Source organism: Venturia canescens, chromosome 1, assembly GCF_019457755.1.
Source record: "Venturia canescens isolate UGA chromosome 1, ASM1945775v1, whole genome shotgun sequence".
NCBI classification, from domain to species: Eukaryota; Metazoa; Arthropoda; class Insecta; order Hymenoptera; family Ichneumonidae; genus Venturia; species Venturia canescens.
Genome location: NC_057421.1, coordinates 11,041,542 through 11,054,424, shown reverse-complemented (window position 1 = coordinate 11,054,424; position 12,883 = coordinate 11,041,542). Strand labels below are relative to the sequence as shown.

The 12,883-nt window shown below is 44.1% G+C and overlaps 1 protein-coding gene across 4 annotated transcripts in view; it reads right to left on the bottom strand.

The window, feature by feature from the left end:
- Positions 1–12,883, bottom strand: part of LOC122415045 (serine-rich adhesin for platelets-like) — a 29,136-nt gene that overhangs the window by 3,856 nt on the left and 12,397 nt on the right. For 2 of the 4 annotated variants that reach the window (XM_043426840.1, XM_043426848.1), the window contains exons 2-3: positions 10,541–11,012; positions 3,497–5,714 (exon numbers count right to left, since the gene is read on the bottom strand). In XM_043426840.1, coding sequence (XP_043282775.1) covers positions 3,497–5,714; positions 10,541–10,851 — 2,529 coding nt within the window. In that variant the 5' untranslated portion in view covers positions 10,852–11,012. Of the gene's footprint in view, positions 1–3,496; positions 5,715–5,799; positions 6,008–10,540; positions 11,013–12,883 lie in introns of those variants that run through there. The other 2 variants (XM_043426867.1, XM_043426858.1) reach the window with 2 other exon arrangements.

Below are 12,883 nucleotides of genomic sequence, written 5' to 3'. Positions count from 1 at the left end.
AAAAAGAACACACACTACACGCCAAAGATGGATCACTCTTTTCGAACGAAAAAAAAAGATCTTTTTTTCAAATGCAACGTTATTATGATCGATTGTACAACAAATTGTGGATACAAAAGTAAATGAATTTTTTGTTGATGTTTCTTCGGTGCACAGCACGAAATACATGAACAAAAGTTCCTCAAATTTGCAATAGATAAATGAATGATGGTCCCATTGAGTTCTACGTGGAGGATTTAAGATTCTTTTGACGAAAAATATAGTGAATATTCATTTGAAAAAATGTAATTTTTTCATAACCGTGGAGAGCCAATAATTGATAATTCTTGCTCGTCTACTCAGAGATTTCCATCTTCGCTACTGGCAAAGTACCAAAAGCATTTTTAGAAAATGATAAAACTAGGCCAATGAGTTTTGGTAAGTTTTTTAAAATAAATTAAAAACTCACCTTGAGAATAAGGGCTGATGGCCTCTGGGCAACGCAGTTCTTATCGCTAGCATTATCGTATACCCCGGAATAAACGAAATTCGAGCGATTCTGTATTTCTCGAGAAAGCCTATACCGTTGCGAGCGCGCTTTCAGGGGTTCGGTGATGCCAAGAAAAAATGCAAAAGTCACGGAGAATGCTAAAACGCTCCACGCGAACCACAATCCCCAATTTAGTATTTGATCGAAAGCCAGCTTTGCTAATGTTCTATGTAAATCGATCTGAAATCTTGTGACGTCAGAAAACCGTTGTTTTTAATTCTACCGTTTTTTCCAAGTCTCCAAATCTCATGTCATACTTCATTTTTCATTATTTCTCCATAAAATCCCCTTTCCATAAACTCTCTGTTTGATTATCTGGCTTTTTCGTTCTATCGAATTTCCGTGTACCAAAAATTTTCCGTTCGAATAAATTCCGTTTGTCTCTTGCCAAATAAAAAAACGATTTAAAAAATCTATATTTTCGAAGCAGTGTTGGAATTCCGACACAAAGCTCTCGTCCGCTCGAGGAGATTAATTCTACTTTATTATTTCCGATATCCCAAACGTTTGTACAGAAGAATCGAAAGTAGGATCGCGTAAAAAGATAGCGAGTGGACGTAACTGGAATTCGCGATCAGCGCGCACCGTGACGGGGGTTTCGTTTCTTTTGTTTTACTTTATTCGATGTTTTTGTGACGGTGAAGCCCGAAAAGAGCGACGAATAAGCGGGTGCTCGTGTCGTCGTCGTACGTGAGTCTCTTCGAGCGAGTCTATTTATAAAAGCCGGTGGATCACGGCGGTACGAAGCGCGCGATGCGTCGTCAACGAGCCTGACGACGAGGAGGCCGGAGCGGAGAGAGCTAGAAAGAATGAACGAGCGAAAAGTCCGATTTCGAAACTCGAGCACAGAAGCACAGAAGCGCTTCTTTGCCCCGAGCCCAATCGACTCTACGGCTCTCATTCTCTCGCCCGTTTCTCCCTGGATTTCGAACTTGTCACGTTCGGTCTGGACAATACCGATCGAAAAATGGCGTCGAGGCGAGATCCGGGAATGACAAACTTAAATGAAATATACTCACGAGTATTGGCGCTAAAGGAAATTCTTTCCTTGAGACAAGGATCGTCTAACTTGATGAAAATTAAGGAGAAACAAAAACCGGGGGAAAATGACGAAGCTCACAAAAGACCGCTGCTCGCGTGTTCGACGGTGGTCGATGGATCATTAAAGGAAAAAACCGGCGAGCAGACTCGATCGAAGCGATAATGATCGCTTCGAGTGCACTTACAGTACTCGTCTGCTGGAACGAGGAGAGAAAAAGTGTGAAGAAAAAACGAAATTTGAGTTAAAAATGACGAGAAAATCAGCAAATACTTCGGGTCGACTAACAGTTCAATGCTTTTTTCCAAGCTTTTCTTTCCTCAATAACTTTACACTTGTTTCACATTATTTCGTTTTGAAAACTTTGATTGCCCTCGAGTAGGGCTCTGCCTCGAAAATGAAATTTTTCTTTCGAAAAGTGCACTTGAAGCGCTAGTGAGCCAGAGAGAAAATCCCAAAGGATTATTACGTTAAGGTAGTTGAAATGCACAAAAGTTCTATACGTGGCATGACACACTTATTCTTTTCGGTGTGGCTTCGTCGTCGATGTTCTCTGGCGATTCACGCCACGAAAATCCGAGACGACGAAGCCACCGAATGCGACTTAATAATAGAACACTCGGAATTTCCACGTGCCACTGTCCCTCTCCGCCCTCGACTATTGCACACGCAGATAAATCCACGAACACTCACACACAGCCGCGTGTAAACTTTTCAATGCACTTATTATTTGCACGCTTGCTCATCACTTTCTCGCATCTCGACAATATTTCGAGGACACTGCTCAAAAAACATCCCACTCGAGAGAAATATTTTTGTCCGACCGAGGATGCAGGTATTCAAAACGTTTCGCGCTCAAATAACTCCATTTTTTTAGTGGCTGTCGAAACCTTGATTTTTCATCATCAATTGCTTGGCGAGAATTTTCTCGATTAACTTTTCGAGCATAAAAAACGTTTTCCAACGTGCCTAGAGCACGCTGCTAAATCCGAACCGAAATTCCATTTTTAAAAAAATATTTTTACGAGCAGAAAAGTCATTCGTTTTGGAATTAAACGCTTGAGGGTGCGAGAATGGAGCTTTTATTGAATGAATGTAAGAATTTTTTTTCTGAACGTGCTCAGGCATGATCGAATCGATTTTTTTCTCACGGAGACTGCGATCGAAGTTGTGGGTATTAGCGCAGTTTCTAAAGATCAACTTTTTCAGTGGAAAATTTGATTTTTAGTGTTGGCAAAAAGAATTTTCGACTTGGGTCCAGCTATTTTGAGGTTCGGTTGTCAAATCGTTTGTCAACGGCTCCATAACCGGAGAGATTGAAATTATTATTTTTTCAATGTTTTACGAGAAGCCTGAGTGGTGGAAAAATAGGAGAATCTCGAGTAAGCGATTAGTTCGTACCTTCATCGTCGTTGAATCTTTTTTATTACGTCGCTGGGATCATTCACGAGTAATTTTGACACGCTAAACGTTATTCCAAAGCCCCAATCGCAGCTTCGTTCATCAGTTTTTCAATCTTTGACAGTTCGAATGTAAAATGTATTTTTTAACAGCTCCCTTTATCGAGGCTTTTTAACAATTTCGTGACAGAACTGCGGTGGACTTTCTCGTAAAATCAAATTTTCCTTGAGATATCGCTTTTTCCAAAAACGAACTTCCAATTAATCCAATTGTTGAATGGTCACGGTCACCGATAAAACCGGCGAAACAAAACAAAAAATGAGAAACATCGATCAATCATACAGCATCATCGTTCGAGTCACACATTCACGAGCTTAAAGGGACTTGGCACGCTTCGTTGTACGAACAAGTGTGTTTTCTCATGGAGAATTGATCGAAAATAAAATCTATAATGAAAGAAAATAAAGAAGAATGATCCATCGACGACCATCGATAATCCTCGGCGCGAATCTCTTGGCTCTACTCACGATCTGGTCGCTGATTCCTCGATAGATATTCTGATGTACAGCAACGGGTACGGAATTGGTCGCGTTCGAAGATGACGTAGCCGCAGAAGCAGAAGAAGAAGAAGAAGAAGAAGAAGAAGAAGAAGAAGAGGCGGTAGCAGTGGTAGAGGACGAGGAAGAAGAAGCTCCGGTGAAGTCGTCGATGTTTGGATCGTTCCATGCAAAGAGGGTTCTCCTAGAGGTGGAAGCTTTTTCCACGTCGTCTGCACGATTCCCAGTTGATTTTATTCCGTTTCTGACGAACGCAGATATTTCTCCGGCTTGATCGGTATCGTATGCGTGCGAACGATTGGAATTATCGTGATTGTTCGACTTATCAAAGCCATTGGGTGGATCAGGCTGAGATTCGTCGCCGTTCGTCAAGACCACATTGTTGCGCTGGTTGGAATCGTCGTCGTCGTCGTCGTCCGGAGTGGTGGCAGTCCAGATCAAAGATTTTCTCGCTCCCTTGACCATTTGTCTGTCGCGAAGTCTCGTTTCATTGACCAATTCGAGTCTGGCTTCGTGAGCGTCGTCTCTCGCAGTTTCCACGATCCCGAGGTGGTCCCCGCGATCCTGGGCATTGTTGTTAGTCAGCAGCTCCGTGTTATCGTTGTTAGTGGGTATCTTAGTCCGCGTAAAAGCTTTACGGTGATTATCCGCGTCTGCACTACTTTCAACAACAACAATAACACCACCAGCACCACCGCAATCACCACCACCAACCTTGTCAACGTCACAGTCGTACGAGTCAACGGATATTTTTAAATTTCCAACTTTACCAATACCATCGTCGAGCCTTCTCAAACTCGGAGAAGCGCTTGAGGGCTCGTCAGACTTTGAAGTTTTATCGGGCTCCTCGGGCTCGACATGGCGCGTAACTAATGAAACAACTGCGGGATCATTAGTGGAAAGAGAGTCTGCGGAAGGCTGAGAAACGAATGAAGCTGTTGGGGAGGCCGAAGCAACGGAAGAGGACAGGGGCGAGGACGAGAGGAGAGAATCGTTGTTGGATGAATAATCGGTGGGTGATGTTAGCGGAGGAATGTTAAGGTCGTTTTTACGATTATTAGCCTGGCCAATGCTCGCTTTTTCACTGTGTCGTTTCCGCTGGTGGTGATGATCGTTAACGCGGTATGATTCTCTCGTATCTTCCTTAATTATGCCTCTTTCTCTAACGTAACTATCGTCACTATTATCACGCTTGTGTGGTTCTACCGTCTTTGAGTTGTTCTGTCCTCTGTTCGCGTCTTCGTCCTCGTCGGGTCTGACGTAACGTGGCTCATAGTTCGTGGGCAACGGATTTCGCACGAGCGGTTCCTCGGTGGCGTTCAGTCGTTTTCGTCTGCGGCGAGTTTCGAAAGTATCGCACTGGTCGTTCGGGTCAGTATTATCGTTAGAGTTTCTCGACTCGCCAGCGTAATTACACTCGCTCTCGGTGTTGTTGTTGTCGAGGTCACAATTGTCGTTGATTCTCGCGTTGTAAACGAAACGCTCGCGAGGCTCGGGATTGGAATCGAGGCTCGTGGTGCGATTGACCTCGGGGCTCGGTACCGTAACGAGGGGTAATTCGTTGTCGCGTTGACCGACCGATTCGCTCGTTCTTTCCTCGGGATCTAAGGTGGTTACCTCGATTGTCGATGCTCCGATCTCCGCGTTGTTTGCATTTGCGATAATAAGATTGTTGCTTCCGCTCCCCGGGGACGTTGAGACGAGCGGGGTGCCGCCGCGTCTTTTGGGCACGTCGCGTCTCGTCGTCCAGCGATCGGTGCTCGATGACAACGAGTTTTGATTGCTGCTCGCCAGACAAACGCCCGAGGAGGCTTCGCTCGAGTACGAACGATCGCGACGCTCCCGAGGGGACGAATCGAACTCGTCACCGCCGTGCAAACTCGACGACACGCCGGACGATGAGGCCAGTGAGGACGACCGCCAATTTGAGCTCTTGGAGGACGAACCCGGAATATTCGGGACGTAGTTTGTCGGCGAATACAACGCGTACAAATCGGCTGCCGACGTCACCAAACTCCCTGCTGTCTGATGCTGCAAACTGTTTCGCTCTCTCGACGTCCCGGACGAATTTGAGGAGCTCGCTGACGACGAGGCTGAGGACGACGAGACCGAACCGTATCTGAGACCGCTCCCGCTTATCGAGGACGAACCGACGATCGAACTCGACTCGCTGTACGACGAGACTGACCTGGCAAAAACAGAGACAAGTTTTCGAGTTTAGCAATTGGGCCTCTCTTCTCTCTCGCACACTCTTTCCATATGTTTCAATTTACGTTTGTGTATGTAACCATTCGCTCTCTGTCGCCGTCACTTTTTGTGTGGCTGACGAGAGGAAAACCACGAGGGCGTCACACATCGACGTACCCTGAATCTAGAGATATAGTGCTTTTTTCTCTGTATATATCGTTTTTGTGTGTACACACAAAGGTACACGAAAGCAAAAACACTGCATCATTCTCGCAACTCGACGCTGGGCCGGGCTGTCTTTCTGGCACGCTGGCCAAGGGCTCCTGCTCTCTTTACTCCGCTCTTTTCACGCTTTTAACGTTATGCAATTTTTCGGGCTCGCATGTTCTCCCTCCCTCTTGCGCCCCTCCCGACGCTCGTCGACAATTCTCATCTCTACCATGTTCAACCGCCTCGCGGCACTTTCAGATCTTACTACCTTCCTCCGTCGCATCATTCGCATTTTTAGTGAAAATATTTGTGCTTCAGTGTTGCGATACATCGCCCGACTTTTGTTCGCTGTTTTCATCAAGCATGTGAATATTAATCTTGAAATTTTGGCTAAAAGTTATTTCCCTTTTTCACCAATGACTTTTTCTACTGTTATCAAGTGTGCCAAAGCACGTGCAATCGCTTCATTCGAACGTCATTGTTACTTAACGATTTAAAAAATCGATCACAGAGTTTCAATCTCAAACGCTTGCTTTTTAGCATAACGCTGAAATTGACTCTTATCGATGAGAATTATTCACAACCGGAATTAATGTTGGTCCTGTTGATTCGCCTCTGATTCATTAAGCGAGCTTCTCAATTCGCAATTTCGATGAAAATCGGCTCTCAACGGAGTGCACTTTGTCATTTCACCGTTTTGAGGATGAGCTTCGTTGAGTATTGAAAAAGTAGATTACAATCGATTACATTTTAAAAGACCCACAAAACAATTGTGACAATGAACAAAAGAAGAGAAAATATAACGAATTCTTCACGAAGGTGGCGTCACTATTTATGCGAAAAGCAAAATAATGTGTTTCGTCAAAACAAAAGAGAAACGTCTCCGTTGAAAAAATAATGCTCGTTTCGAATGAAGAGTAACGTAACGAATAAAGAGAGTCGCGAGGAAGGAACGAGAGAGCGAATAAAGAAAAAATAATTGAGTAAAAGCAGTAAATTCATTCCGAAAGATTCAGGAGGTTAAACGCTCGAGTGCCGAAAGTACCAGCGACGCAGGGGCTGCGAGGGAGGGGATGAAAGAGTCGCAAGCGCGATCAATCGAAAGGAGCGAGTCGCGAACGAAGCTACGTTATGCACCACTGTACCCAAGAGTTTCGCCAGGAGTTGGTGTGTGGCCTACAATCTGCATCGCAGATAGAACACCCGCGCCGCATTGCTGGCCGTTTTATATACAAGTTTATACGAAGTGGGACGAACCCGAGCGCGCCGTTTTCCGCCCTCTTTTTCGTCGCACAACCTTCGAACGAGCATGGACTCGTGAATCCGGCCTGACACAGCCCATTGCACTTTATATTCCGTACAAAAGTCCACGCGAGCCAGTTCAGCATCGTACGGAGTCAGGCACAAAAGAAAAATGTTGATTTTCCATTTTTCTTCTTCCCTCTTCTCTCTCCGACTCCAAAGTTTCCAAGTATTTGTCAATTCACACCCTCAGCTGTCATTTCTTCGGTAAAACGTCCTGAAAATAATGAAAGTCGAAGAGATTTATGAAGGAAATGTTCGAGGCTGGAGTGCGCTCTTGTAGAAAGCAACCCTGAAATAAAATGATCAACCGAAGAATACTTTTTTCCAGGGATTCGGCGCACTCGCGAGGTATTGCGCAATTGTATTTGAATCGTCGAAATGCTCGCAATAGTTCTGCTCTTCAATTAGTGAATAAATTCCATCGAACTGAGGAAGGGGGTTCGAGCCGAGTTTTGATTCGAGAAAAATGGAAATGCAGAGCCTCGCGCGAGTCGAGACTCGAGACTCGAGAAAGTTATTTCGGGTTTCTCTCCGTTGTCTTAATATTATCCGAGTGCGTCCGGAGCGACGGGACGTCGAGGGACGCCAACGTAATTTAGAATAAAAATTGAATTTTCGGACGAAGCGAATGGAAGCGAAAGAAATTCGTGTTCGGGTGAAGTGAAAAAGAGAGAAGAATAAACACTCGGACGCGGCGTATCTCGGGCTTGATTTTCGGCCGCATCTTCCTCGCTTGAGCGGGTCCGAATGGCTCCGGAGGCCGGAGAATGGAGGGCAGGTGGGAAGGGGCTCAAGTCGAGAGGCACGACACACAAGAGGATATTACGACGGGGTCGCGAGTGGCGTATAGTCTGTCGGGTCGTGACCTCGAGGACGACGGGGTCGAGGGTCGGGCGCAAGACAGGCTTGGCAAATTATTCACCACTTTTAGAGAAGCGCGAGGGGCACCGAAATCGTGTCGAGGTACACGACGTCGAATCCCCTCGGAAGAAAGCTATACACGAAGGAAGTTGAGAGTTCGCGGGGAGCCGGAGAGCAGTGCAGTAAAATCAAATACGAGAAAAGATGAGCGGCCAAAGGGTTCGAGTCCTCGCAGTCTTTAAGCGACTAATGCTTCCGTTGTGGCCTCCACCCGTTCGACGAGTTCGCCTCTCCTTCGATACTCTTGTTCCACGAGCCAGATATTTCTCTCAACTGGTATTTACGGATGGGGAATCGGAGAAGAAAATATATACAAAGATTTATATCCCGCAAGGGCTCTTCGCGTATAATCCTCACAATGCGACGTACGAAGACTGTGTACGGAGGAGAGCTCGTGTGCATGCATGTCGCCCGTGTGTAAACTCGGTCAACCACCAACCTTGACCAGCGAGCATCTGGCCCACTAAATTTCTCTTCGTCTCGGAACTCCGCTTCTCTGAAAAATACGATGTTCCAGGGACTCGAAGCACTTTCGAAAGCGTGTCAGACTTTTTGAGAAACGACACCGAGAAATGAGCTTGTATCCGTATTCTAATCAAGTGGAAACGATGCCGAATCGAGGATTTCATTAGCTCTCGATAAATCATACGATAAACTTCATTTTTATCATGGCAATCGAGCTCCATTTATTCGAGGCTGAGTTCGACAGAGGCTAAGAACGGTTATGGCGAAAGTCGCACATTTTTTGGCCCAGTGGATCCAACCCTTTCTGTGAGCTCAAAAAAAATGTTGTCCCTGAAGAAACAAAAGCAATTGAGCGATTATTTTTTCATGTCGAGGATTACTAAGTTTTCTGGAGTCCGTGAGAGACAGAAATGATTTAGTCATACGATCGTGAGGACCAACCGGCCTGGATTTATCTCCTTTTAGCAACGCAATTGACTGAGCTTTGACCTATGGCACCATGGCAAAGGCTGCTCCCTTTTTCTCCGTCCGAAACTACCCTCTCCTCTGTCCGCCAATTCTGTCCTTTTCCTTTCGGTGAGACGTTTCTGGGCCACGGTTTGTGGTGTGTAAAGAGCTACGTGATGTTCTGTACTACTGGAACATCGACGCTGCCTTTCTCGACTCCGGCGGACTCTTTCTCTCTCCACATTTGTTTCCTTAAGCTTCTATTCCCTCGACGAAAATCTTTCTGTCTCTCTTTCCCTCGACTAGGCCAGATCGTAGTCCTGTACCGGCGAACACCTTGGCACTGCGCTACCATTCATAGAAAACCCCGAGCGAAGGGGTACGTACTCTGGCAACACCAATGGTAATTGGATCATTGTTAAGCACCGTCGTTGAAATATTACAATGGACGTCTGTTCACGCTTCCATACAGCCGCCGTCTCTCTTTCACATTTCGCTCTCCTTCTCTCTGCTTTTCGCCGTCTCCCTCCGACGTTTCTTCTACTCTTTCATCCGTCACAAAGCCCTGACAGCATGCTGCTTTTTTTTATAAAGCTTGATGTTTTATTCGATGTGCGACCCTCGCTATTTTTTCTCTGTGAATACCTTTCCCTCTGTGTGTATATTTATCGCTCCTAATTCTCGTTCTAGGACGAGATTTTTTCCGGAATGTGGTATGAAAAGAAAGTGCTGAAGCATCGATTATTACGCGAGCAATAAAACTCTCGGGAGAATCTCGCACGTGCAGGCCTCGGAGTGTTTCATCGAACGATGCCTTTCGATACCAACGTTCTCGATTCCACATACACCGAGCCATTTTTCTATGGGACGATTGTGCAACTGTTTTTGTGGAGATCGATTGGAAATTCGCCGAGATTCGCAGCATCCATAAGATACAAAATAGCAGGCGATCGGTTGATAGTGTCGAGTCCAAATGCAGAGATGAGAGAACGCGAGAATCGGGGGCGGACTATTCGTGGAGGCGATCAAAGCCGACCCCCGGCCGTCCAGTGAAAGTAGAAGCTCCACAAAATTTCGTTTCCCCAGCGAGCAGAAGCCACGAGCTTTCATCATTTGGGTTCGCGTCCGGCCTGCCAGGTTCGTTCGATCGAAGCTCGAGCTTCACCCTTAAAAAAACCACCGCACTGATTCGCGCGTTGTTTTCATCTTATTCCGATAGATACAAACAGCCGACCTGAAAAAATCTCATTATTTTCACATCTCTCGAGGAAAAAACACATTCGAAAGTTGTCGAAAAAAGTCCGGGCGAGACTGTAGAAAAAAGGTGACTGAACTCAAGCTTTCTGGGACAACCAATACTGCTGAGAACGTGAAAAATCACGGATCAGAGACGCGATTAGTTAGGGATTTTATGTTCGTCATTGTGATGAAAGGAAAAGAGGGAAATGCTCGTAAAGAACGAAACAAACGATAACTCACCTCGCAGGTGAGTAGCTGACTCGTCTCAGCGTATCCGGGGGCCGAGGAAAGGCAGTAAAACTGCTACTTCGATATCCGGCGTTCGATGCCGACGAATAATAACCACCGTTACGTTCGCTGCCGGGATTCGAAGGCGTTGTCGAACGATAATTGGAGTACGTCGAGTTGCTCGCACCATTCGTACCGGAAGTTACGCTCGTACCGCTACCGGCAGTACTGGGATAACGACGAATCGGTGACAATGGCGACATTGTGTTTGTACTGTATGACACTGCGACGGCACCCGAATGACCGCCACGATGATACGACATCGCAACCAAAAATCTCACGCACAGAGCTTCGGCCACTTCGTTTTTCCCTTCGGTTTTATTTCCTTCCTCTCTCTCTCTCTCTCTCTCTCTCTCTCTCTCCTTCTCTATGCTTCTCTCCCTTTCTCTGACTCTTCAATGATTCCTCGTGCTGGCCTTGATCGCTGAAAACATCAATATTTTAACACCGAACGTTGTATGGCATTATTTTTCAAATTACGTGCACGGAGAGACAATTATTCAAGCGATTTCCTGCTGTGATTATCGATGGATATTATGGCACGAGAATCAATTACCGTTCCTATCGATGCTTGTATTTTTTTTTTTTTTTTTTTTTTCCATTGTATTTGCACAAAAGTTCTTTACTGACTTTTTTTCATCGTTCGGCTCTTTAAGGTGGGAGTCGCGCGACAATCGATATTAGACGAACTCGTGATTTTTAAATTATATCATTTTTACGTGATAAACTTTCATATGGCTAAAGGACTTAATAGGTTACCGAAGATTATATCAAGAAATTTACGATCAAAAATATAAATATAACACGGCATCTCATGAGAAACCCATCCCGCCAACACTATCATTGCAGAATTAATTTCCTTATCGATTAGATGTAGTTTATGTTAAAATTCCTCCTCATATACCATCGACTCATTCGAAGAGAATTTTAAAAATATTCTCGATGAAAACTCAGAAACTGGCAGGTGATCGACTGCCATGAAGTGGCTCGATATACTTGGCAACTTTAAGGAGGTTGAAGCGTATCTTATGTTAAAACTATTTTCCAACTTTGCACATTAAAATTTTTTAAACAGAAAGCTTAAAACAGTATTAAACTTCTGGCGTGATATGCCGATGGTTCACCGTCGTGAAATTGAGATATTTATTGTTGAAGTTTGCAATTTTTTGAAAGCTTCCATAAGAGCCCATGTTTAACCTTGTCATTTTCGACAATGAATATTTCGATTACTAGGCGGTGAAACCTCTTCAAATTTTTCACACATAATTAAGCGCTATTCAAGAAGATTCACGTAAATTTTCAATTAATTATTTTGGAATAATAAAATCTAATGTATTTTTCGTATGATGTCGTATATATATCGCTTCAACTTCCTTAAGAATGTATGCATATATGTATTCTTTTCGTGATAGCCGGCGAGTTTGGAGGCTAGGATATCTGTCGAGTGTCAGGTGAGAAGAGAACCGATATTTATATGTATATATTGAAAAACCGAGTCAAATAAGCAATCATAAGATGTTTTTAATTATATGACGCTGAAGTTTCCAATGTTGGAGTCCAACGAAATGATCGAAAAAAACTCTCCAATAATTCCAGTAATTCTCCTATTTTGTTCCCTGCCAAATTTGCGATTCGTAGTTTTTCAAGCTGCACCAACGATTCGTGAAATAAAAAATTGGTGAATTACAACGTTTTTTTCGTTCATTTCGTTGGACTCCAACGTTGGAAACTTCAGCGTCGTCTAATTATAAATTATTAAATATGATCTTGTATAAATTTATACCAATACAGTTTAAATTGCCCTAAGATTTATTCAATACAGAAAACCTTTCTTATAACCTATTTTATTTGGACGATTAATAAATAGTCATTTGACCATAGAGTCGCGCGACTCTTACCTTAAATCGAAAAGTAATTTATTTCGTCAAACGTTTTTCTATAGCTGGTGCATTTTTTTCATTTTTTTGGCAACATTCCCGAGTTTTTGGTGCGTTGGAATGAAACGCAATGACTTTTTTCGTACTGTTTTATAAGATTTCTCTCTTTCTTGGGTCGAGGCTACAAAAATAGTGGAAACGAAAATTCAATGATTTTGAAATACCTATCAATGGCAGATTTTCTTGCGAATTTTCAAGTGTTTTATTCCATTAGGAAATTACTTTCAATTCTAACGAAATAATCGATATTTAATGGATCGTGCAAATTTTATACATCCGAAGGTCAAGATAATACTTGAAAGCATCGGTACCGCGAGAGGATCGACACTCGCACTGTGTTTTTGAACCTTGAATCGGA